We start from the raw sequence: 24,538 nt of genomic DNA, 5'->3' as shown, positions 1-24,538 counted from the left end.
CTCTACTCTACTGAACTCTACTCTACTGCACTGAGCTCTGCTCTGCTCTGCTCTACTCTACTCTACTGAACTCTGCTCTGCTCTACTCTACTGAACTCTACTCTACTCTACTGTACTGTACTGAACTCTGCTCTACTCTACTCTACTGAACTCTACTGTACTGTACTGTACTGAGCTCTGCTCTACTCTACTCTACTCTACTCTACTCTACTCTACTCTACTCTACTCTACTCTACTCTACTGAACTGCTCTGCTCTGCTCTACTGTACTGTACTGTACTGAACTCTACACTACTGAGCTCTTCTGTGCTGTACTTTGATGTTCAAACTTGTGAAACATAGACGGCTATGATTGGTCCGGTCAGAAGCCAAAAGCACAGTAAAGTAATAGTGTGTAGAATAATACCCAAATATGTGAAGGAGGATATTGCACATTTCTACCTTTGTGTACCTGGTTAGGATACATCACCATGAAGAGAATGACATTCATATCCATAATTATGCACTTCAGTATAGTACAGACCATGGACCCATGATGAAATTCCGTTCCTGCAATTCCGTTACCGATTGTAAATCCACTTCACTTACTGTAGTTCAATACCAAAATATAATTTTTCAAAGTTAAAGTGTCATGTCATAGCTGACACTCCATTATTTCTGCAGACATCTTTGAATCTTAATTCAGAGCAGATATTTAACATTCTGTTACCAAAATCTCCACAGTTCTTCCAGTCACTGTGTTTTAGTCAAATGTTCAGTGTAACGTGTCAAAAGTAGTCCTTGTGCGTAGAGTTGTATGGTTTGTTCGACTTTTGAATCAATGTTTTTTGTTTGGCATCCATTTTAAAGTGAAAAATCTCATTCTCAGCGCAATTCCGTTGCCGTGGAATTGCCCGAGAGCAACACTTTTCACAGATTATTTCATATATTTCATTGCACAACTTTGATTGCCTCTTGTGTTTCCATAAAAAGAGATGTCCATAAACACTATATTGGAAAACACTTCTGGTGTGTATTGGAAAACTCCTCTGGTGTGTATTGGAAAACTCCTCTGGTGTGTATTGGAAAACTCCTCTGGTGTGTATTGGAAAACACTTCTGGTTTTTATTGGAAAACTCCTCTGGTGTGTATTGGAAAACACTTCTGGTTTGTATTGGAAAACTCCTCTGGTGTGTATTGGAAAACACGTCTGGTGTGTATTGGAAAACACTTCTGGTGTGTATTGGAAAACACTTCTGGTGTGTATTGGAAAACTCCTCTGGTGTGTATTGGAAAACACTTCTGGTGTGTATTGGAAAACTCCTCTGGTGTGTATTGGAAAACTCCTCTGGTGTGTATTAGAAAACTCCTCTGGTGTGTATTGGAAAACTCCTCTGGTGTGTATTGGAAAACACTTCTGGTGTGTATTGGAAAACTCCTCTGGTGTGTATTGGAAAACACTTCTGGTGTGTATTGGAAAACTCCTCTGGTGTGTATTGGAAAACTCCTCTGGTGTGTATTAGAAAACTCCTCTGGTGTGTATTGGAAAACTCCTCTGGTGTGTATTGGAAAACACTTCTGGTGTGTATTGGAAAACACTTCTGGTGTGTATTGGAAAACACTTCTGGTGTGTATTGGAAAACTACTCTGGTGTGTATTGTCAGTGTGGACATCCTTCATTCTTTCCACCGTGAACAGAAGGAATAAATAGAGGTGAATGATATAGTCTTCTCTTCTTCATGATCAACCGACGGCTAGCTTGTCAGAATAGACAGGAGAGAGAGAGAGACCATTGCAAATTCAACCCATATTCATGTTTTTTTTATTTTCCCTTTTGTACTTGAACTATTTGCACATTGTTATAACACTGTACGTAGCTATAATATGACATTTTAGAAGTCTCTATTCCTTTGAAACGTTTGTTAACTGTTCATTTTTCTTTTGTTAATTTCACTTTTGTTTATTATCTTTTTTCCCCGTGCCGATAAAGCCTTTCGAATTGAATTGAGAGAGAGACTCATTCCACTAAAAACAACACAATAACCCCCCATAAAAACACATTGCGTGCCACCCGAACCTCCACACAATCACATTACACAGTACACAACAACACAGTACAATACAATTCCCAATCCAGCACCACATTACAAACATACATCCAACCCCTCCTCTCCTGTTGTACAGACAACCGACCTGACCCCCCCATACCTCCTGAAACATCTCCACACCGTTAATCATTTTATAGAACTCAAAATCAACCCTAAGGCAGAGAGAGAGAGTTTTTATTCTTGTCATCATTTGTTTTGGTCATGTAAATTCCATTACATTTCATGCCAATTAGACCTAATCTTCCAGAAATCAATTAAATGAAATTCCCAGAGTTAGAAGGAAAGGGGGGGACTCGACGGCAAAGTGGAGAGAGAGGCAGCATATGACTGGCATTTGTAGATCGTGCTGCTGCAAGGTTGCAAAAACCTCTGGTCCTTTGGTGGCTAATTAAACCGTACGGCTGTACTTCCCTTGGCGGTAAGGCAACGTGGCTGCAGTGATATAGAGCCTTTGAAAACACCCCAGCTTTCATGTGCAGAGCTGATGTAGGCCTAGGAGTCTGAATAATCTTATCCAGTGAACATAACCGCGGTCTTGCATTTTGCATTCCAGTCGTCTTCAAAAACATATGAATTCACTTGGTTGTCGTGAGGAATTGAATTCATTAGACTTGTTGATCATACATGCCAGGCGTCATACTAGAGAATGGGAGGGGTTCAAGAAAAGGATAGAACGTTGTAAAACTCTTTATTCGGTTGTGGACTGGTTCGTCCTGCTGTGCTCCTCTCCTTGGATTGTCCTTGGTCTCTGTGACCAGTAACAAACCCTCACCACAGCAGTGTGTAGGGCTTCCAGCCAAGTAGTCCTGCAGGACAAGTCTCATCAAGAGATTGGTGTAGCAGTCTAACGACTTGCTGTAGCTGTAGTATTTATAATGTAGCTTAACGGAGAGTGCATTGTCAGGCAACTCGGCAAAAAAGCAGGACTTTGTGTCATTAGTCTATACTTAAGCAATAAGGCCCAGGGGGGTGTGGTATATGGCCAATACACCACGGCTAAAGGCTGTTCTTATGCACTACGGAATGTAGAGTGCCTGGATACAGCCCTTAGCCTTGGTATATTGGCCATATACCACAATACCTTATTGATATTATAACTGGTTACCAATGTAATTAGTACCAGTAAATAATGTTTTTTGTCATACCCATGGTATACTGTCTGATATACCACAGCTTTCAGCCAATCAGCATTCAGGGCTCAAATCACCCGTTTTATAGTTATGATTTTATCATTCATACTCTGAATGGATGGTTTAACTCTTTCAGTAAGGATGAGCAACTTACACCTCTCTTTCTCACTCACACTCTCTGTCTGTTCTCCCTCTCCCCACTTCTCTCTCTCTCCCCCCGTCTCTCTTTTTCTCTCAGTCAAGCAGTGCTCAGGGCTACTTCAGTTGAACAGCCTTCCTGAGTCTGCCTCCATCGCCTAGGTAACGCTGCACCAAGTTTCCTCTCTGTCGCTCACCCCCGCAGCCGAGGGTGCTGGGATGTGAGTCTGATCACGAACATAGTCGCGGCATCACCGAACAAACCCACCTACACATCCATCCACTTCTCCTCCACCCATGTCCACCACATGACACACTTAGAATAATACATATACCATTAAGTGACTTACAGTCATGCGTACATACATGTCTTTTAACTTATCGGTGGACCGTGGAATCAAACCCCCTATCATGGCGTTGCAAACACTATGCTCTACCAACTGAGCTACCACTTGACTCTCCATCTAATCCATTCATTCATTAGTTGAAGGTACATTTGTCATTCTCCTGCTAATTAGAGACAAGTGTGTCTCCAGTCATTACCGTATCTACTGTCCTGTCCACACACACACACACACACACACACACACGCGCACGCACGCACACACACACACACACACACACACACACACACACACACACACACATACATGGATGCCACAGGAGGTTGGTGGCACCTTAATTGGGGAGGACGGGCTTGTAGTAATGGCTGGAATGGTATCAAATACATGGGTTCTATGTGTTTGATGCCATTCCATTTGCTCCGAACGCACACTCCAGCTCACACACAAACTCTCTCTCTCTCTCTCTCTCTCTCTCTCTCTCCTCTCTATCTCTGTAAAATATCATATGAAGACCCTCCAAGCCCCCTCAACCAATCTCAGATCCTCAGATGAGTTTAGAGACCAATCCGATACTCAAAGTCAGGAATATCTCTATCTCCAGCATCCTGTCTTTTTCCACCATCATTGTCATGCAGATTGAGGCTTTATAATAGAGATTGTTAGCCTCTCTAGACCCAGTGAGGGATCTCTCCACTGTGTCCTTATCAGCAGGGGCCATTACGCTGATTGCATTGTTACCATTTTTCTGACGGAGGAGAGAGCCAGCAACACAGGAGACTGGAACTGGGGATCGCAAGGGGGAACGGTGGGTCCCTGCTAGAGGTTGTGCCGGGTTAGTTAGGTGGTTGTGGGTGAGGTGTGCAGTCAGTGAGGTGTGCAGTCAGGGGTTTAGGGCGAGGAAGTGTGTATTGTTTATGTTACGCTCCTGAGTGTGTGTAGGTACTTGTATGTTTGTGTGTGTGCATTGTGCGTAGGTGTGTATAGGTAGGGGATTTATCATCATGGTACATGAGTAGGTTCACAGATGTATGTGTGAATCGGGCTGTGTGTGTGTGTGTGTGTGTGTGTGCGCGCGCGTGTGTGTGTGTGTGTGTGTGTGTGTGTGTGTGTGTGTGTGTGTGTGTGTGTGTGTGTGTGTGTGTGTGTGTGTGTGTGTGTGTGTGTGTGTGTGTGTGTGTGTGTGTGTGTACGAGGGGGAGTTATAAGACACGTCATTTTAATACAGGGAGCTGCAGTTGCCTGGCTACCGGCGGGGGCTGCACTTGTCTCCCACACATACACACACACACACAACTATGCTGCACCAGTCAATGAGTGCACACACACATACACACACAGTCATACACACACGCACACATACACACACTCCTCCGTCTCTATCTCTGAGACAAACACACAAGGCTCTCTTCACTCGCCGGCTCTGTCTTCGCTGTGACAACATCACCACACCTCAGCTCTGTAAGCTTAGCTAGCTACATTCCCTCTAACAGAGAGCCTTGTCAATCTGTTAGCTAGCTACCTTCGCTCTCAGAGAGCCTTGTCAATCTCTTAGCTAGCTACCTTAGCTTTAACAGAGAGCCTTGTCAATCAGTTAGCTAGATACCTTCGCTCTAACAGAGAGCCTTGTCAATCTCTTAGCTAGCTACCTTCCCTCTAACAGAGAGCCTTGTCAATCTGTTAGCTAGCTACCTTCCCTCTAACAGAGCGCTTTGTTAATCTTGCTTTGGAGAGACTGGAGGGTGAAGGGATCCTTCTGGAAAATGGACACAGACAATCTGGAGTGGTATACTAAGAACGATGCCGACGTAAAGGTAGGGAAAAGAGGGGAGGAGGAGATAGAACGAGGGAAGGAGAGAGAAGGGGAGGAGTCAAGCTGTGTTTTGTCTATGCGTTTTGTCAATGCGTTTTGTCAATGTGTTTTGTCGATACGTTTTTATCGATGCGTTTTCTCAATGCGTTTTGTCAATGTGTTTTGTCTATGTACGTGTTCACGGGTTCTGTTATGTTCTGTTTCTGTCTGGCTGAGTCAGAAGACAGGTTATGATCTACATGACTTTAATGAGGACCAGCCAATCTTTTGATACAGGATGCAGGAACTGTCACCTGTTATAAAGCGAAGGGCACAAGGGTAGACGGCATCCAAAGGTTTAAGAGTAGTGGAACTGGCACGAAAGTTGAGTGTACAACTTTCTGTCAGACAGGAAACAATGTGTGCTTTCTGATTGTGTCAAGTCAACTTACCTTGATATTACTAAAGGCGTCCCACAGGGGTCGATTTTGGGACCTGTCCGCTTGACTATTTATATAAATAATATTGGTCTATCTGCAAAAACTGGTAACATTCATCTGTATGCAGATGTCACTGTACACTACTGTTGCTACGGCTGACCAGTTTTTTTTGGAGCTGCAATCTGATTTAGTCTCCTTGCAGAAGGACCTTGTCGATTTAAAATTGGTGCTTAAAAACTAAATGTATGCTGTTTTCTAATTCTCGTAGAAATATTTGAGATGGCTCACACATTTATGCATTGGATGGTTCTTTCATGGAGCAGGTTCCCGCCTATAATTATCTGGGCTTTTGGATTGACAGTAATTTGACGTTTAAGAAACGTACGGTGACACCATTTATCGCGATGCAGCAGCCACTACTCTTAAACCTTTGGATGCCGTCGACCACAGCGCCCTTCACTTCATCACAAGTTACAGTTTTACTACGTGTCACTGCATCCTGTATCGAAAGGTTGGCTGGTCCTCATTAGAGTCGCCTAGATCACGTCATGACTCCCTTTTCGCTTACAAAGCCAGCATATTGAGCGACAACCTTCCTGGTTTAGGGACACCGGTCCCGTAGAGGTTCCGACCTACCAAACGTACTGTTCGAAATGTAAAATGCGCGACACCAAACCCGTTCACAGGGATGGTTAACTCTCAAGGTTCCACTAGTACTTATCGATCTAAGTAAATCCTCCTTCAGTTTTAGTCCACCCCATTTTTTGGAATAGCCTACAAAACTCACTACATGTACACCTTGACTCTCTGGCGCCTGTAGGGCAATTCAGGACTTTAATGTTGAATTAATCTAATGATAATTGAAACTGTTTGGATTTCATGTAAATAATTGTATTTGTGGCGTTTGAAGCTGCAGTGTTGATTCTGTAATTTGTAGTTTATTTCATTTGTATTGATCATTTTGAATGTGTTGTATTGTTGTCCTCAGGGCACCATGGCAAATGAGACTCTGGTCTCTATGGGTTCCCCTGAATAAACAACAGTTCAAAACAAAACAAATAGAAGAGAAAGAAATAGACAGAGAGAGAGAGACAGCGAGAGAAAGACAGCGAGAGAGAGAAATGTAAATAGGGGGAATCTGACTGTCTCAAGGCTGTTGCTGTTGCTGTGTGCCTCCTCTGTGTGATACCAACATAAACTCAGCAAAAAAAAAGAAACGTCCCCTTTTTCAGGACCCTGTCTTTCAAAGATAATTCGTAAAAATCCAAATAACTTCACAGCTCAGACTGTCCGCAAATAGGCTGAGAGAGGCTGGACTGAGGGCTTGTATGCCTGTTGTAAGGCATGTCCTCACCAGACATCACAGGCAACACTGTTGCCTATGGTCGCTGGACCAGACAGGACTGGCAAAAAGTGCTCTTCACTGACGAGTCGCGGTTCTGCCTCACCAGGGGTGATGGTTGGATTTGTGTTTATTGTCGAAGGAATGAGTGTTACACCGAGGCCTGTACTCTGGAGCGGGATCGATTTGGAGGTGGAGGGTCCATCAAGATATGGGGCGATGTGTCACAGCATCATCGGACTGAGCTTGTTGTCATTGCAGGCAATCTCAACGCTGTGCGTTACAGGGAAGACATCCTCTTCCCTCATGTGGTACCCTTCCTGCAGGTTCATCCTGACATGACCCTCCAGCATGACAATGCCACCAGCCATACTACTTGTTCTGTACGTGATTTCCTGCAAGACAGGAATGTCAATGTTCTGCCATGGCCAGCGAAGAGCCCTGATGATCTTAATTCCATTGATCGGAGGGTGAGGGCTAGGGCCATTCCCCCCAGAAATGTCCGGGAACTTGCAGGTGCCTTGGGGGAAGAGTGGGGTAACATCTCACAGCAAGAACTGGCAAATCTGGTCCAGTCCATGAGGAGGAGATGCACTGCAGTACTTAATGCAGCTGGTGGCCACACCAGATACTGACTGTTACTTTTGATTCTCACCCCCCCTCTGTTCAGGGACACATTATTCAATTTCTGTTAGTCACATGTCTGTGGAACTTGTTCAGTTTATGTCCCAGTTGTTGAATCATACAAATATTTACACATGTTAAGTTTGCTGAAAATAAACACAGTTGACAGTGAGAGGACGTTTATTTTTTGCTGAGTTTACATGCTGGTGTTTTCACTGATTCATGTACAACATCTCTCGAATCTGTTTGCTTACAAAGTGACTGGCGCTCCATGTGAAACGTCAAACTACGTTTCTTATCAGTACGCATTTAAGGCAACTGTGCTGTTATTGTGAGAATGGCCTATTACAGCTAAATAGTAAGCCATTTTAATGTATTATCAGTTCTGAAATGCAAGACTGATGTACAGTACATGAGAACAGAACATACTTTAGACCTGAATGTATCCCTCAATCCATGAACAAGAATCACAGAGCATTGCCTGTGTTCTCTTCTCTGTGTGTCGCAGATAAAGATGTCCCAGGTGAAACAGGTGGGCCTGCTGGCTGCCGGGTGCCAGCCCTGGAACAAAGATGTGTGTGCTGCCAGTGAAGACCGGTTCGCTTACTGTGCAACACTTGCTATATATGTCTACCAGGTAATTAGCTTGGCAAACATCGGTGTGTGTGTGTGTGTTTGTGTGTGCTCGTGCGTGCGTCTCTCTTTGCGTGTGCTCTCTCACTTCTCTGTTGAAAGGACATTCAAAAGAGATGTCTAATCTGCCAGTGATTTCTGTCATTGACGTTTTCCTTATCTATCGTTATCTCTGCCACTCCATCTGTTTACATATGCAACACCAATACCAATGTATCTGCACCCATGCAGTTGGACCACAGATACAATGAGTTCAAGCTTCGAGCCATCATGTCAGAGCACAAGAAGACCATCACGGCCATATCGTGGTGCCCACACAACCCCGACGTGTTTGCCAGCGCCAGCGCTGACAATCTGCTCATCATCTGGAACGTGGCAGAGCAGAAGATTGTGGCCAGGCTGGATAACACCAAAGGTACTGATAATGAACTATGCCCAGTGGAGGCAGATGTACAGGGGAGTGGGTGGGCCAGAGGTGTGTGTTCAGTCGGGAGAAAACGTTTTGAAATAGAGTGAAACAAGGTGGAGCGGAAAGCTGTGGCCAGACTAGATAACACCAAATGTACTGAACATAGAGACACATGGTCTGTATAACGCAAAAGATACTGGTTCTGATCAATCATCAGAATGGAAATGAGGAATGACTGTGGACCAGTGGTAAGGGAGTTTACCTGGGAGTAGGCTCCTCTTTAGACACTACTGATGGGAGACTTGTCAGAGAGGCTAGAGAGAGTAGGTTGGGTTGCCTTGGGAGGGTGACTCAGTGTAGTGAAGTGTTTGTGTGCTTAGTAATGTCATTAGGACTGGCTATTGTTGCTGCTACACTGACTTCTATCAGGAGGGAGATGGCTGACGACTGGGTGGTTTGGTGTTATTTGTTTTTCTAGGAGAGAGAGAGAGTGTGTGTGGGCGGGTGAGGGGGTGAATGTGTGTGTGTGTGTGTGTGTGTGTGTGTGTATCTAATGTGTGTGTGTATCTAATGTGTCTCCAACCCTTGTGTACCCTCACCCAGGCATCCCAGCGTCTCTGAGCTGGTGCTGGAACGCAGGTGACGGCGTGGCCTTTGTGTCCCACCGGGGCCCTCTCTACCTGTGGGCCATCAGCGGGCTGGACGCCGGCGTCACCATCCACAAGGAGGCACACAGCTTCCTGTCTGATATCTGTCTGTTCCGCTGGCACCCCGTCAAGAAGGGCAAGGTGGTGTTTGGACACACAGACGGGAGCCTCTCTATCTTCCAGCCAGGTAAGACTGAGGCGCCATCTCAATAGTCTCTAGGTAGTCTAGACTAAGGCTGCATCTCAATAGTCTAAGGATAGTCAATCCATCAGTCAAATTTATTTATAAAGCCCTTTATAAAGCCCTTACATCAGCTGATGTCACAAAGAGCTGTACAGAAACCCAGCCTAAAACCCCAACAGCAAGCAATGCAGGTGTAGAAGCACGGTGGCTAGGAAAAACTCCCTAGAAAGGCCAGAACCTAGGAAGAAACCTAGAGAGGAACCCGGCTATGAGGGGTGGCCAGTCCTCTTCTGGCTGTGCAGGGTGGAGATTATAACAGAACATGGCCAAGATGTTCAAATGTTCATAGATGACCAGCAGGGTCAAATAATAATAATCACAGTGGTCGTTGAGGGTGCAACAGGTCAGCACCTCAGGAGTGAATGTCAGTTGGCTTTTCATAGCCAATCATTCATAGTATCTCTACCGCTCCTGCTGTCTCTAGAGAGTTGAAAACAGCAGGTCTGGGACAGGTAGCACATCCGGTGAACAGGTCAGGATTCCATAGCCGCAGGCAGAACAGTTGAAACTGGAGTAGCAGCACGGTCAGGTGGATTGGAGACAGCAAGGAGTCATCAGGCCAGGTAGTCCTGAGGCATGGTCCTAGTGCTCAGGTCCTCTGAGAGAAAGAAAGAAAGAAAGAAAGAAAGAAAGAAAGAAAGAAAGAAAGAAAGAAAGAAAGAAAGAAAGAAAAAAAGAAAGAAAGAGAGAGAGAGAAATAAATAAATAAATAAATAGAGAAAAGAGACAGAGAGAATTAGAGAGAGCATACTTAAATTGACACAGGACACCGGATAAGACAGGATAAATACTCCAGGCTGAGACAGGAGGAGTCGGGAGACACTATGGCCCGGTCTGACGATACCCCCGGACAGGGCCAAACAAGCAGGATATAACCCGACCCACTTTGCCAAAGCATAGCCCCCACACCACTAGAGGGATATCTTCAACCACCAACTTACCATCCTGAGACAAGGCCGAGTATAGCCCACAAAGATCTCCGTCATGGCACAACCGAAGTTGTAGCCAACCCGGACAGGAAGATAACATTAGTGACTCAACTCACTCAAGTAACGCACCCCTCCTAGGGACGGCATGGAAGAGCACCAGTAAGCCAGTGACTCAGCCCCTGTAATAGGGTTAGAGGCAGAGAATCCCAGTGGAGAGAGGGGAACCGTCCAGGCAGAGACAGCAAGGGTGATTCGTTGCTCCAGTGCTTTTCCGTTCACCTTCACACTCCTGGGCCAGACAACACTCAATCATATGACCTACTGAAGAGATGAGTCTTCAATAAAGACTTAAAGGTTGAGACCGAGTCTGCGTCTCTCACATGGGTAAGCAGACCATTCCATAAAAATAGAGCTCTATAGGAGAAAGCCCTGCCTCCAGCTGTTTGCTTAGAAATTTTAGGGACAGTAAGGAGACCTGCGTCTGTGACTGTACCGTACGTGTATGTATGTACGGCAGGACAAAATCGGAAAGATAGGAGCAAGCCCATGTAATGCTTTGTAGGTTAGCCTTAAAACCTTGAAATCAGCCCTTGCCTTAACAGGAAGCCAGTGTAGAGGGGCTAGCACAGGAGTAATATGATCACATTTTTTGGTTCTAGTTAAGATTCTAGCAGCCGTGTTTAGCACTAACTGAAGTTTATTTAGTGCTTTATCCGGGTAGCCGCAAAATATAGCATTGTAGTAGTCTAACCTAGAAGTGACAAAAGCATGGATTAATTTTTCTGCATAATTTTTCGACAGAAAGTTTCTGATTTTTGCAATGTTACGTAGATGGAAAAAAGCTGTCCTTGAAAAAGTCTTATGTTCTTCAAAAGAGAGATCAGGGTCCAGAGTAACGCCGAGGTCCTTCACAGTTTTATTTGCGCCGACTGTACAACCATCAAGATTAATTGTCAGATTAAACAGAAGATCTCTTTGTTTCTTGGGACCTAGAACAAGCATCTCTGTTTTGTCCGAGTTTAAAAGTAGAACATTTGCAGCCATCCACTTCCTTATGTCTGAAACACAGGTTTCCAGGGAAGACAATTTTAGGGCTTCACCATGTTTCATCGAAATGTACAGCTGTGTGTCATCTGCATAGTAGTGAAAGTTAACATTATGTTTCCCGAATGACATCACCAAGAGGTAAAATATATAGTGAAAACAATAGTGATCCCAAAACGGAGCCTTGAGGAACACCGGAATTTACAGTACAGTTGATTTGTCAGAGGACAAACCATCCACAGAGACAAACTGATATTTTTCTGACAGATAAGATCTACACCAGGCCAGAACTTGTCCGTGTAGACCAATTTGGGTTTCCACTCTCTCCAAAAGAATGTGGTGATCGATGGTATCAAAAGCAGCACTAAGGTCTAGGAGCACGAGGACAGATAGGTAGCCTAGTGGGCGGGTCAGGGTGGGGCAGGGCGGCAGGTAATCCAGTGGTTAGAGTGTTGAATTAGTCATGGAAAGGTTGCAAGATCGAATCCCCTAGCTGACTAAGAAAAAAATCTGTCATTCATCCCCTGAACAAGGCAGTTAACCCACCTTTCCTAGGCTGTCATTGAAAATAAGAATTTGTTCTTAACTGACTTGCCATGTTAAATAAAAAGATGCAGAGCCTCGGTCTGACGCCATTAAAAGTTAATTTACCACCTTCACAAGTGCAGTCTCATTGCTATGACAGGGTCTAAAACCAGACTGAAGCGTTTCATATATAAATTGTTTGACTTCAGGAAGGCAGTGAGTTGCTGCGCAACAGCTTTTTCTAAAATTCGAGATTCGATATAGGCCGATAGTTTTTTATATTTTCTGGGTCAAGGTTTTGGCTTTTTCAAGAGAGGCTTTATTACTGCCACTTTTAGTGAGTTTGGTACACATCCGTACCATCCATACTCAGTACACATTCGTACTCACAATACACATCCGTACTGAGTACACATCCGTACTCACATCCGTACTCTAGACTGAGGCTATCTCAATAGACTATAGACATACTCGACCGTGGCTGCATCTCAATTGGGCTGGGCAAGAACTGGCAAGAACTGGCAAGAACCGGGCATGCGCTTCCCTATTACAAACAATTTTACATTTGAGTCATTTAGCTAGCAGACAGTCTTATCCAGAAAAACAACCACATATTACAATTATTGCAAGTACAGATGTAGGATCTTAATTTGAGCCAGTTTGCTACAGCAGGAAAATAATCCTGCAGCAACAGGAAATGTGAATTATAATGTGGATTATAATTCATGGATATGTTTTGTAGAGGTTGATACATTTTTTGTTAGGGCAAATCAAGACTGACATTTTAAAGTGAAAATGACATACTATAGAAGCCTTTTAAAACCTTGAATACAATACAAGTTTGCATTTCCTGCTGTGCAGGAAAATTCTCAGTAACAAAAGAGTGATCAAATGAAGATCTTACATCTGTAGACCCTTCTTCGAAATAGCTGCTATCAGTAGAATCAGTTCCAGGAAGAAAAAACACAACCTTTAAATATGTATTTGTTGACTCTTTCTTCCACATGAGAACCTTTATTTGGTACCTCCCGGTATTTCATTAGGGGCTGTGGTGACTTTATTTAGTCAGTTGATGCAGCAGGTCTCCTCTCCTGTCCTAGGATCTAAAAACCAGAAGCACGTGTTGCGCCCAGAGTCTTTAGAGGGGACGGACGAGGAGGACCCGGTCACAGCGTTGGAGTGGGATCCCCTGTCTACAGACTACCTCCTAGTGGCCAACCAGCATAATGGCATCCGAATGGTCGACTCAGAGGGGCTCACCTGTGTCACTACCTTCAGCTTCCCCAGTTCAGCTGCCTCTGTACAGTGTCTGGCCTGGGTCCCCAGTGCACCCGGCATGTTCATCACTGGAGGTAAGGACATATTGGGGTAGGGTTTACGGGTAGGGTACAATGGGTTGGGTGTAGGGGGAGGGGAAAGCTGGGTCCCCAGTGCCCCCGGCCTGTTCATCACTAGAGGTAAAGACATAGGGTGCTGGGGGTTACGGTAAGGTCACAGCCCTGGGTTTGTTCTTTACACGAGGTCGGGTATGTTTATCAGTGTAGGTAGCTAGAGGTCAGGTGTGTAAGGCTCAGGCCTTTAGAACTGTCAATACCACTGTTCCAACGTGTTCCTTCTGTTCCCAGATTCTCAAGTTGGTGTGTTGAGGATATGGAACGTGTCCAGATCTACACCGCTGGACAACTTTAAACTGAAGAAGACCGGCTTCCATGCTTTACATGTGTTAAACTCTCCCCCGGCCAAGAAATGTAAGCATCTGACACACTACTGCCACATTAGCTCTAATAATCCACAAATTAGGGTAGAATCCAAAGTCTGCAGCACACTCTTAGAAAAAAAAGGTGCTATCTACAGCTGTCCCAATAGGAGAAGCCTTTGAAGAACCCTTTTTGGTTCGAGGTAAAACCGTTTTGTTTCAAGGCATAATCCTTTTGGGTTCCATGTACAACCCTTTCCACAAAGAGTTGTATATGGAACCCAATAGGGTTCTACCTAGGGTTACACTATAGGGACAGCGGAAGAACCTTTTTGGATCCCTTTTTTCTAAAAGGGAACAATAACTTCAGAGTTTTGGATATGAATGACTGATCTTGTGACATAAGATTGCAATATCTCTTGGAAAAACTGCAACTTTTGTGTGTTCTTTCCCCATTCTTGCTATGACCCCTCCTGGCCCTGCCATTATTTGCCTCCTACCCTCTTTTTAGCCTTGAGCTCCATCTCCCCGACAAAGAGCCACTACACATCATCCACCAGTGAGGCTGTTCCTCCTCCTACTCTATCCCAGAACCAGGCCTTCTCCCTCCCCCCGGGCCACGCTGTTTGCTGCTTCATGGATGGAGGGGTGGGGCTCTACGACATGGGAGCCAAGAAGTGGGACTTCCTACGAGACCTGGTGAGGGAGGGAGGGGAAGAGATTGGGTGGGGGGGGTGAAAAGAAGGGAGGACAAGTGGTAGCAAGGGAGGTAGGGAAATTGGGATGATGCTAAGGGCGTTCTTCTATTTCTTGTTTGTGTCTGGATTTCTGTTGTACATAACTCCCAATCCAGTTCACGTTGAAGAAGACCTGACCATGAAACAATATGTTGTTCTCAGGGTCATGTTGAGACCATATTTGACTGTAAGTTCAAGCCAGACGACCCCAACCTGTTGGCGACAGCGTCGTTTGACGGGACCATTAAGGTGTGGGACATCAACACCCTCACAGCGGTTTATACGTCTCCCGGCAACGAGGGTGTGGTCTACTCTCTGTCCTGGGCTCCTGGTAAGACATGGGGAGAGAACACACACAGACCATAAAACTTTGGGTGTTTCTCAATATGCATTGTACCGTTGTTCCACACTCTCGTGCTCCGAGTGCACTCTCCGAGGACGAGAGTGTGGAGAACGCACAAAACATGACATTTGAGAAGCACCCCCCTACTGTACTACCTCACGCTGCACCTCCCCATTCAGTGAACCTTCTTCCAGGCAGGACAATGGCAACAATAGAGACGAAACAAGACATACACAAAGCAAATGTTTTACTTCATAACTATCAGCTAGCTATATGTGACTCGTAATAATCTAGCTAACCAGACAGTTTAACAGACAAAAAGGACCTAAATCGAATGTTATGCAAGGTTGATGTCAATTCTTCGTGGCTATCTAGCTAGCTAACAGTAGTAGCTAACAAGTCCCCCTATTGAATTACTAGTCTTGCTATCTCTGCACAGTACAGTGGATATTGTAGGCAGGTAAACATGCCAAAAAATAACACAGCATGCATTTCTTAATATATAAAAAAAACATTGTAGTCAGTTTATTTTTTCTCGCTTCAGCTCAAATAATGCCCGTTGTTTTCAATAATTGAGCGTGTTTGTTTTTTACATGGTTGCGTCATATTCCTGTGCACACTTTCCATTGAAGCTTGCGTCTATGCACGTGTCAAAACATGTACAAATGGAGTACGCCGCCGAGAAGTGCCCGCATGTCCCAGTGCGCATACTTTAGTATGCACTCATACTCTGACCTTCCCATGCTCTAATTCGAAACACCCTTTATATATCATATTTCGTCATGTTGACTTTTATTTTGAAAACTGCCTTAAGTATATATTTTCAAGCAAAGTGTTACCTTGAGTTCTTTCCCATTAATAATGATTTACTGAATATAAATTAAGAAGTCAACTTTATGCACTTTTTTTATGATTCAAACCAGTTATGAAACATGTTGCGCTTTCTTGCGTTCGTTCATTTGGAAGTCGTAAATATGTCTCTTTTTATCTTTGTGTGTGTTCTTCGAAAGGAGACCTGAACTGCATAGCCGGAGCCACGTCCCGGAACGGTGCATTCATCTGGGATGTGAAGAAAGGCAAGATGATCACACGATTCAATGAGGTACGTCAACAACACTGACGAAAAACACTACAGTCATAAGGGCTTTTTACACTACTGAGCCGAACCGAGCTAAACCAAACCAAGCTGTACTGAGCTAGCCTGGTCACGCATCCACTAGCCAGCACAGTTTTGTTCGGGTCGGCATGATAGTGTGAAAAGGTTAGTAGAGTGATCTATCAATGATCTCTTTAGTTTATCAATATTTATTTTTACGTTTTAGACTTTTTGTTCCCTTGTGTATTCAACAGCATGGGAATCATGGTATCTTCTGTATCGCATGGAGCCATAAGGACTCTAAGAGAATAGCCACATGTAGTGGCGACGGCTTTTGCATCATTAGGACCATCGACGGCAGGATCTTACACAAGTACAAGCACCCTGCTGCTGTGTTTGGTTGTGACTGGAGCCAGAATAACAAGTAAGAGTCCACTTGTGTAGTTCACCTTCATTACTGTATAACAAGTATACTGGAAGATACAGTTAGTTACCTATATTCTACTAGATCTATCCTTTCTCTCGCTCTCTTTTTCTTTCTTTCTTTCTTTCTTTCTTTCTTTCTTTCTTTCTTTCTTTCTTTCTTCTGTCTGTCTCTTTCTCTCTTTCACTCTTTTTTTATTTCTCTCTCCATTCCCAGAGACATGATAGCCACGGGCTGTGAGGATAAAAACGTGCGTGTGTACTACCTGGCCACCAGTTCTGACCAGCCACTCAAGGTGTTCACGGGTCACCTGGCCAAGGTGTTCCACGTGCGCTGGTCTCCTCTCCGAGAGGGTATTCTCTGCAGTGGCTCAGATGACGGGTACACGCAGCACATTAATACATTATTCATATATGTTCTTTCACTGAGTCTCACAGCACATTGCATTAGGGTGATTTATCACATCCACCAATGTGTAACAGTACCTGAATAATGTATGGCAAACACTTTGTCCAGATACTGATACACAGGTAGTTATTTGATATGCTATCATTATCAATACAGATGCCATTGGTTTGAGTAGTCACTCTATTATGTACATTGGAGTCCGTATATAACCCCTCCCTCCTTCTCCAGGACTGTGCGTATCTGGGATTATACCCAGGATGCCTGTATCAACGTGCTGAGTGGTCACACGGCGCCGGTCCGAGGCCTGATGTGGAACACGGAGGTGCCCTACCTGCTGACCAGCGGCAGCTGGGACTACACCATTAAAGTCTGGGACACCAGGGACGGAACCTGCCTGGACACCTGCTACGACCACGGCGCTGATGTTTATGGTACCGGTCCTCAGTAATGAATCAGGAACACCACACTGCAGCCATCATCAAATAGACTCAGCCACGGGCCCAGGATCATTTCTAGACTGCAAACTGACCAGAAGCCCAAACATATCATATTTGACTAAAACATTATCATCTCAAACCTTGCTTGCGTTTGCATACAATCACATAACTCCTACTATTATGCGTGGGAATCAAAATTCAAATCACTTGGAGCTGAGTTGTTAACAAACTTTGGGGGACAAATAAAAGTATCTGGGGACCACCAGTTGGGGAAACCTGCAATGCTTTATAGAGGCCAATGAATGTGAAATTAAATGTAAGGTACTGTTTCTACACTGACACTGTGTCTGCAATGCTGTAACCTGATCTGATTCCTCCAGGCCTGACTTGCCACCCCAGCCGTCCGTTCACCATGGCCTCATGTTCCCGGGACTCTACGGTCAGGTTGTGGTCCCTCACTCCGCTCATCGCTCCGCTCCTGGTCAACGTCCTGGCTGACCACAGCTGGGATGACATCATCGGCAACACGGGTCAGTCAGTTATCACTCTCCCACCAGTTACTATGACTATATTGTTACAGAAGTGTTGATTACTCATGACATCAATATGTTGATTGCTCATAACTCTGTCTCCCCCCGTGAGAGAGTGATACCGCAAATATTTATCAGTCCAAACACGACATAGCCTCACAAGAACCATTATTCTGAATGACATCATTCTGAACCTGTGTGTGTCTGCATGGTAGAGTACTATATCCCCTCCTCTCCTCCAGATAGGGCCATGGTACCTGGTGCTACCCCTCTGCTCTGTGGGAAGGTGTCCAGAGACATCAAGCAGGAGCTGGATAAACTCTCCAGTGAAGTACGGGTGAAGAAACTCAGGTGGTTCTCCGAATGTTTCTCTGTGAGTATATTTACTCGCAATTTTCCTTAAATCAATAGCACTCTATTTACAGTCATTTAGTTATTCCATTCCTGTAGTCCAGACACATGGTTTTAATCTGATGGTTTGATGGAAGTATAGTCGTTTGTTCCTTGGTATAGTTTTACATCATCAGGTATCAAATAACCTATGGATAAATCTCTAAGTCAGTACTCCTATTTGGTAGTAATATTAGCACATATTACTGGAATCACCATGTATTATGTACTGTACTTTACATACTACCTACTCTTATGACGTGCTTATGAATACTTGTTCTGTGTTCTTTCCTCCAGCCACCAGGGGGCAGTCATAACCTGTGGGACCTGGTGTCAGTGATCAATGGGCAGGACGACAGTCTGCTTCCCCAGAGCTACGGCAAGGGCATCATGCACATGAAACACTTGGTCCGCTTCAAAACCGTAAGTCAACCACTGACTGACTGACTGTCTCATCTCACACATGGTCCAGTCCATTCAGATCTGCAAACATCCAAGGGTTAGGGATGGAGGGATGGAGTGATTTTGGACCAAGCGTATGAGTCGTATTTCTAAGGGGTTTGTTTTTCAAAAGAACATCAAACGTTTCGACTATTCACTTACAGTACACATTTCAATGTGTCTGTTCTGTAGTCTGAGGCCCAGGAATTGACCATAGTGAAGATGTCTAAGTTCGGCGGGGGGATCGGGGCTCCCAGTAAAGAGGAGAGACTGAGAGACGCAGCAGAGATCCATCTGAGACTGGGGCAGATCCAGAGATACTGTGAACTCATGGTGGAACTGGGAGAGGTAATGGATGGATTCATTTTAGGCCCTAGGCTACACTCTTAGAAGAAGAAAAAAGGTTCCAAAAGGGTTCTGCGGCTGTCCCCATAGGTAGAACCCTTTTTGCTTCCAGGTAGAACCCTTTTTGGTTCCTGGTAGAACTCTTTTGGGTTCCGTGTAGAAGGGATTTACCTTGAACCGAAAGGGGTTATTCAAAGGGTTCTCATATGGGAACAGCCTTAGAACCATTTTTGGTAGTAGATAGAACCTTTTTTCTAAGAGTGTAGAACAACTATGGGTGTATCAGGAACAATACATGGACTCATACGGCATTACAGTATGTCCCCCATTAAAGGGTGTCAAATTAACAATCACAGCATTAATTGCTGTACATAATGATGTTTGTCATGTTTTCTGTATTTGTCAGTGGGACAAGGCATTGTCAGTTGCCCCTGGTGTATCCATAAAGTATTGGAAGAAACTCATGCAACGGTATGTTTTGAGTTAGTTTGTCAATTCAAGAGGCATGTTTATGGTTACATGTACATTTGAGCCATTTAGCAGACGCTCTCATCCAGAGCGGCTTACAATTAGAACCACAACAGTGGTTGTTGACTTCCTTCCTCAATGCATGTGTCCTCGTAGAAGAGCAGACCAGCTGATGCAGGAAGAAAACCATGATGTCATCCCGTACTGCATCGCCACGGGAGACGTGAGGAAGCTGGTCAACTTCTTTACTGCCAGGGGTCAACTGAACGAGGCGCTGCTAGTGGCTCAGGTATGACAACATTGGCATCCTATGATTAATTGTATAGTTAGAAAACAAAGTAACATAATATAAAACATGTATTGGTTCCAATCGGAACCCCTGTTCTCTAAAGGAGGGAACAACATACCACCATGTTAATTGGCTTATCTGGATTGATGAAGGTTCAGTCAGCCAAATTGCTGTCGAACGTCATACCTTTGTTGTTGTTCTTGTACAGGGAGCTTGTGAAGGCAACATCCACGTTCCTCAGACCGCCGTAATCAACCATACAACCACTACAAACAGCGACGACATACAGGCATATAACGGGTGTGTCCTTTTCACATGAAAATACACCATTTGGCCTAATGTTGGTGTGTTCCACAGCATACGTAATCACCTTCCTGTCCATGGTGCATTGCATCCATACTGGGCAACTGAATATCCCCTCATGACCCCAGGCTTGTGAGGGTGAAGTGTAATCTCTGTTGTTCCAGGCTACTGCAGTGTGTATGTAAGGAGCTAGCGGAGTGGTATTTCCAAGATGGCCGTGCTGTGCTGGCGGCCTGCTGTCACCTGGCTGTGGACAACACTGAGGTAAACACACAGACAGGGCATGATGGCGTCAAAGGTTACGTATATGATCCTCTCTGTATGTTCTCTTGTAATACACACACAACATTCACCGTTGCGTACGCTAGTTGTGCACCTGAAACCTAAAGCTGGTCATGAGCTACCCTCCTGCAGGGTTTTGTTCCAACCCTACTCGCCAATACACCCGGTTCTACTAATCAGCGGCTCCTCTGGCCCTTGATTGGCTGAATCAGGTGTTTACATGTAGGGCTGGAGCAAAAACCTACAGAGCACTAATGCCTATGAATGTGAACATAAATGTGCATATTTAGTAGATGCATAACTTATCATGTTGTTGTGTGTCCCCCACAGCTAGCCATGGCCAGTCTGATCCGGGGTAATGAGCTGGAGCTGGCTGTGTGTGTAGGGCTGGTGTTGGGAGAATCAGCCAATCAGGCCACTCACTACGTCCTGGAGCTACTAGCCAGGAAGTACATGACCACACCCACCTGGTAAAAGCCAATTACAACTCTCAACTCTAATGAACATGACAGGCTAGATTATATATATATATATATATATATATATATATATATATATATATATATATATATATATATTCTCCATATGATTGTGAATATACAGAGTGCATTTGTTTATCATCTCCATCTTCTCATTTCTTGTAGCTTTCCATCAGTTGAAAGCAGGTATTATACATGTTTCATGTATCATAACCCTATGTTTACTGCGATAAAGGATTTGACTTTATTCTGGATTGATTTTTGTTCCATCCGGTTGTACCTGGTCTTGTACAGTACCTTACCTCATTCCTAAAGACTGCTTAGGTTTTCAAAGGGATGTGTGGATGTGTACTCTGCAATCTAACAACTGGACTGATGTCACCACTCTTCTCCTTCCCAGGGACCTGGCGTCTGACCTTCTCCAGATGATCCCAGACAACGAGGTCCTGCTGGCCAAGCTGTGTGCCTTCTACCCTGGGAGCTCCTCGGAGATAGACCAAATCCATGAAAAGGTTGGTGCTGAATTTCAGCGGAAATACTCTATTGAGCATCCGTTTTAGTCCAAATTGGGTCGGGGAAACCTGTCCTTATTGTTTAAACAGAAAAACATAGAAGTAGACCTAGTGAGAATATGACATGAAAATGTCAACAACAACAACATTGAAGTATAAAATGCATGTTAATAATTGGTGGTGTTGTTTCAGTGTGGTCTTCCCAGTCTGGAAGAGTGTCAGGCGTTAGCTGAGTCTGCTGTCAGCGAGGGAGACATCTTCAACGCTGTCAAGTACTATCTAATGAGTCTAGAACCCGAGGCAGCCCTGCTTGTTGGCATCGCCCACGTCAAAGAACAGCTGAGTGATTCTGACTGGACCGTAGACTCTGTCCATCCTATCCTGGACCTTCTGGGTTACATTAGAACGGACCGGCTCATACTTGCCAAGTTCACTGAGTAAGTGAACGGGAATCAGAATGTGTGAGACAATGCCACCTGGGTCTAGGCAGGTAGCCTAGTGGTTAAGAGTGTTGGGCCAGTAACCCGAAAGGTTTATGGCTCGAATCCCTGAGCTGACTAGGTGAAAAATCTGTCAAGGGGCCCTTGAGCAAGCACTTAACCCTCATTGCTCCTGTAAGTCACTCTGGATAAGAACGTCTGCTGCTGTAGATTGGTCCTCAGCCCTCTCACCTTGGATGTTCTTTCTGTGTTATAGAGCACGAAGTGAGCTGCTCATCCTATCTGGCTACATCGGTGCACTGTTGGCCATCAGAAGACAGTACTCCAGCATTGTTCCTGCACTTTACGAGTACACCAGGTAAGATGCAAAAAACCACAGTATGGAGCACTTTCTAAATGTCTGTGTTGAACCTACATCACCTAATGCTTCAACGTTGAATTTAAAAGCCCTATCTCTGACCTCTCACCTTCCTCCCCAGTCAGTTGATGAAGAGGAGAGAGGTGTCTGTTCCCTTACAGATAGAGCAACTCTCTGTAGAGCTGGAGGCATGGATGGCCTGCACACAGTCTCTCATCAAGTGAGTGGAAGAATTGTCTTATCAATCCATGACACTGATATACTCTACTCTGGCCTGGCAAATACGTTAGTCATCACATCCAAGTATTGGACTAGCAAGACAGTTTGAGGTTCAAAGTCTGACATTAAAACACACCGGTGTTTACCTGTCTGAATCGTTTGATTCTGTCTCCATGCCACCCAGCTCCAGGGGTCCTGATGAGGCTCCTTACACCCCTCCGTCAGAGGCCCAGAAGGCAGAGCATGCCCATCTGCTAGACAGACTCCAGGAGGAGCCACTCAGGGGCCTGGAGGGGCCCGACTATGTCACAGGCTCCAACCTGCCCAGCCACTCTGACGTCCAGGTCTCCTGCTTTACCGGACTCAGGATCCAGGTCAGCCTCAAGCAATCAACCAATTAATAATAATAAATCAATCAAAGTGTATTCATAAAAATACGTTGGTCACAAAGGGACAGTTTGGAGGACATAGAATTTGGTTAGAGACTAGGCTTAATCTGGGTCAGGGAAACAAAGGGCTCAGCAGCAACCCAGTCCTGAAACCGCCATGCTTTCTAACCCCTTGTAAAGAGGACCATGCTATAAATAACCCATAAGTGGTTACTATTTGTAGTCCCCTAGTGGTGGGTAATCACTATGTGGGTGGTAATCAGTAAATTGCTGCTCAAGCTGTATCCACAGCGACGATTTGAAGTGCCTTTCTGCTTCAAGTGTGTCTCAGTCACTTCCTCTGGTGATTCAAGGGGAGAGAGATGACGTTACTTCAACCTTTCAACTGTTTTGCAGGCCATGGTGATAAGGTCAATGGTAGAAGAATAAAAGTAGTGCTGTGGTTTTCCTTTCTTCACACAGGGCCCTGTGTTTTTCCTTGAGGACGGTAAATCGGCCATATCATTGAACGACGCCCTTATGTGGGCCAAAGTGAACCCTTTCTCACCTCTGGGGACGGGTGTCCGTCTCAACCCCTTCTAAGAGCCAGCCTAGCCAACGAGGATGGGCTACAGGACTAATAGCATTTGATTGGTCAGCCTCCGAGGCCAAGGTCACACGACCGTAAAAGGTCGACGTCAGGACCGACATCTGCTCTTCCTGAGAGAAACAAGGAAAAGGGATGGACGTTCCAGAACGAAAGAAGAGAGCTGGAAGGATGCTTAAAATGAGTTCTCTCCACTATGTGCTTTTTTACAATGTGTGCACCACAAGTCATCCAGTCAACAGTGTTACAGCTTCTCATAGAAAACGTGTTGCCGTACTTAGACACTGACAAAGAGGGTTCGCATGGTTGTAGTGTTTCTATGTAGGAGCGAGACCATTGTAGTTCTGCTGTCTTGTTTTAGACACACCGTCACGTGCACATCAGTACACAGACAGACAAGTCAACGAGCTATGTGATTCTTATTGTGCTCATGGTCATAGCACCAGCATCATTTGACTGATGAATACCATATTTGTGTTGTATTGCTGTTGGTTTAACGTTGCGCAATGTTGCATCATCATTTCTGTTTGTTACAGAAATTAGCCCGCACACATACATGTACAAGAGCAAAGCGTATGATGATGTAGGCTTACAGTGGTAGTTGATCGAAAGCAAACAAACAAATACAGAGAAACGTACCTGTTAGCCTTTTATTTAGCTTAGCATCAATCAATCAAATAATTGATGTAGGACTTGATTGCTTTCGCATTAAAACAGCTTAGCAGCATCGTGTCTGTACAGTACTGTGTTTGACTGTGAATGTATAAGACTTCTGCTGGACCCCAAAAAATTATGTGGACCTGTAAAGTTGTCAATTTAAAACCTCTTTGGGCTAGGCGTCCCGCTAGTGACAACTTCCGGTGAAACTGGAGGGTGCGTAACTCAAATAAATAATCATAATACTTATGGATATTAAACATTTAGGTACATACAAGTGTCTTATCGGTTGAAAGCTTAAATTCTTGTTGATCTAACTGCACTGTCTGATTTACAGTAGCCATTACAGCGAAAGCATGCCATGCGATTGTTTGAGGACGGCGCC

General features: G+C 44.7%; 1 protein-coding gene across 2 annotated transcripts in view; it reads left to right on the top strand.

Moving 5' to 3' along the window:
• LOC110534485 (WD repeat-containing protein 17) overlaps nucleotides 1-24,432 on the top strand; it is a 30,008-nt gene extending 5,576 nt beyond the window's left edge. Inside the window, exons 1-27 of one of the 2 annotated variants that reach the window (XM_021619361.2) lie at nucleotides 5,074-5,509; nucleotides 8,402-8,530; nucleotides 8,758-8,941; nucleotides 9,539-9,769; nucleotides 13,425-13,676; nucleotides 13,950-14,072; nucleotides 14,532-14,719; nucleotides 14,920-15,088; nucleotides 16,111-16,202; nucleotides 16,451-16,620; nucleotides 16,837-17,001; nucleotides 17,257-17,459; nucleotides 17,846-17,995; nucleotides 18,238-18,368; nucleotides 18,683-18,808; nucleotides 19,019-19,174; nucleotides 19,578-19,642; nucleotides 19,796-19,928; nucleotides 20,137-20,228; nucleotides 20,396-20,495; nucleotides 20,844-20,983; nucleotides 21,393-21,504; nucleotides 21,697-21,941; nucleotides 22,201-22,302; nucleotides 22,424-22,522; nucleotides 22,706-22,895; nucleotides 23,373-24,432. In XM_021619361.2, the coding sequence (XP_021475036.2) occupies nucleotides 5,459-5,509; nucleotides 8,402-8,530; nucleotides 8,758-8,941; nucleotides 9,539-9,769; nucleotides 13,425-13,676; nucleotides 13,950-14,072; nucleotides 14,532-14,719; nucleotides 14,920-15,088; nucleotides 16,111-16,202; nucleotides 16,451-16,620; nucleotides 16,837-17,001; nucleotides 17,257-17,459; nucleotides 17,846-17,995; nucleotides 18,238-18,368; nucleotides 18,683-18,808; nucleotides 19,019-19,174; nucleotides 19,578-19,642; nucleotides 19,796-19,928; nucleotides 20,137-20,228; nucleotides 20,396-20,495; nucleotides 20,844-20,983; nucleotides 21,393-21,504; nucleotides 21,697-21,941; nucleotides 22,201-22,302; nucleotides 22,424-22,522; nucleotides 22,706-22,895; nucleotides 23,373-23,492 (3,918 nt within the window). In that variant the 5' untranslated portion in view covers nucleotides 5,074-5,458 and the 3' untranslated portion in view covers nucleotides 23,493-24,432. Of the gene's footprint in view, nucleotides 1-5,073; nucleotides 5,510-8,401; nucleotides 8,531-8,757; nucleotides 8,942-9,538; nucleotides 9,770-13,424; nucleotides 13,677-13,949; nucleotides 14,073-14,531; nucleotides 14,720-14,919; nucleotides 15,089-16,110; nucleotides 16,203-16,450; nucleotides 16,621-16,836; nucleotides 17,002-17,256; nucleotides 17,460-17,845; nucleotides 17,996-18,237; nucleotides 18,369-18,682; nucleotides 18,809-19,018; nucleotides 19,175-19,577; nucleotides 19,643-19,795; nucleotides 19,929-20,136; nucleotides 20,229-20,395; nucleotides 20,496-20,843; nucleotides 20,984-21,392; nucleotides 21,505-21,696; nucleotides 21,942-22,200; nucleotides 22,303-22,423; nucleotides 22,523-22,705; nucleotides 22,896-23,372 lie in introns of those variants that run through there. The other variant, XM_021619363.2, reaches the window with a different exon arrangement.
• Nucleotides 24,433-24,538: the final 106 nt, after the last annotated feature.

Source organism: Oncorhynchus mykiss, chromosome 10, assembly GCF_013265735.2.
Source record: "Oncorhynchus mykiss isolate Arlee chromosome 10, USDA_OmykA_1.1, whole genome shotgun sequence".
Lineage (NCBI taxonomy): Eukaryota > Metazoa > Chordata > Actinopteri > Salmoniformes > Salmonidae > Oncorhynchus > Oncorhynchus mykiss.
This window is presented reverse-complemented; position numbering and strand designations above follow the sequence as displayed.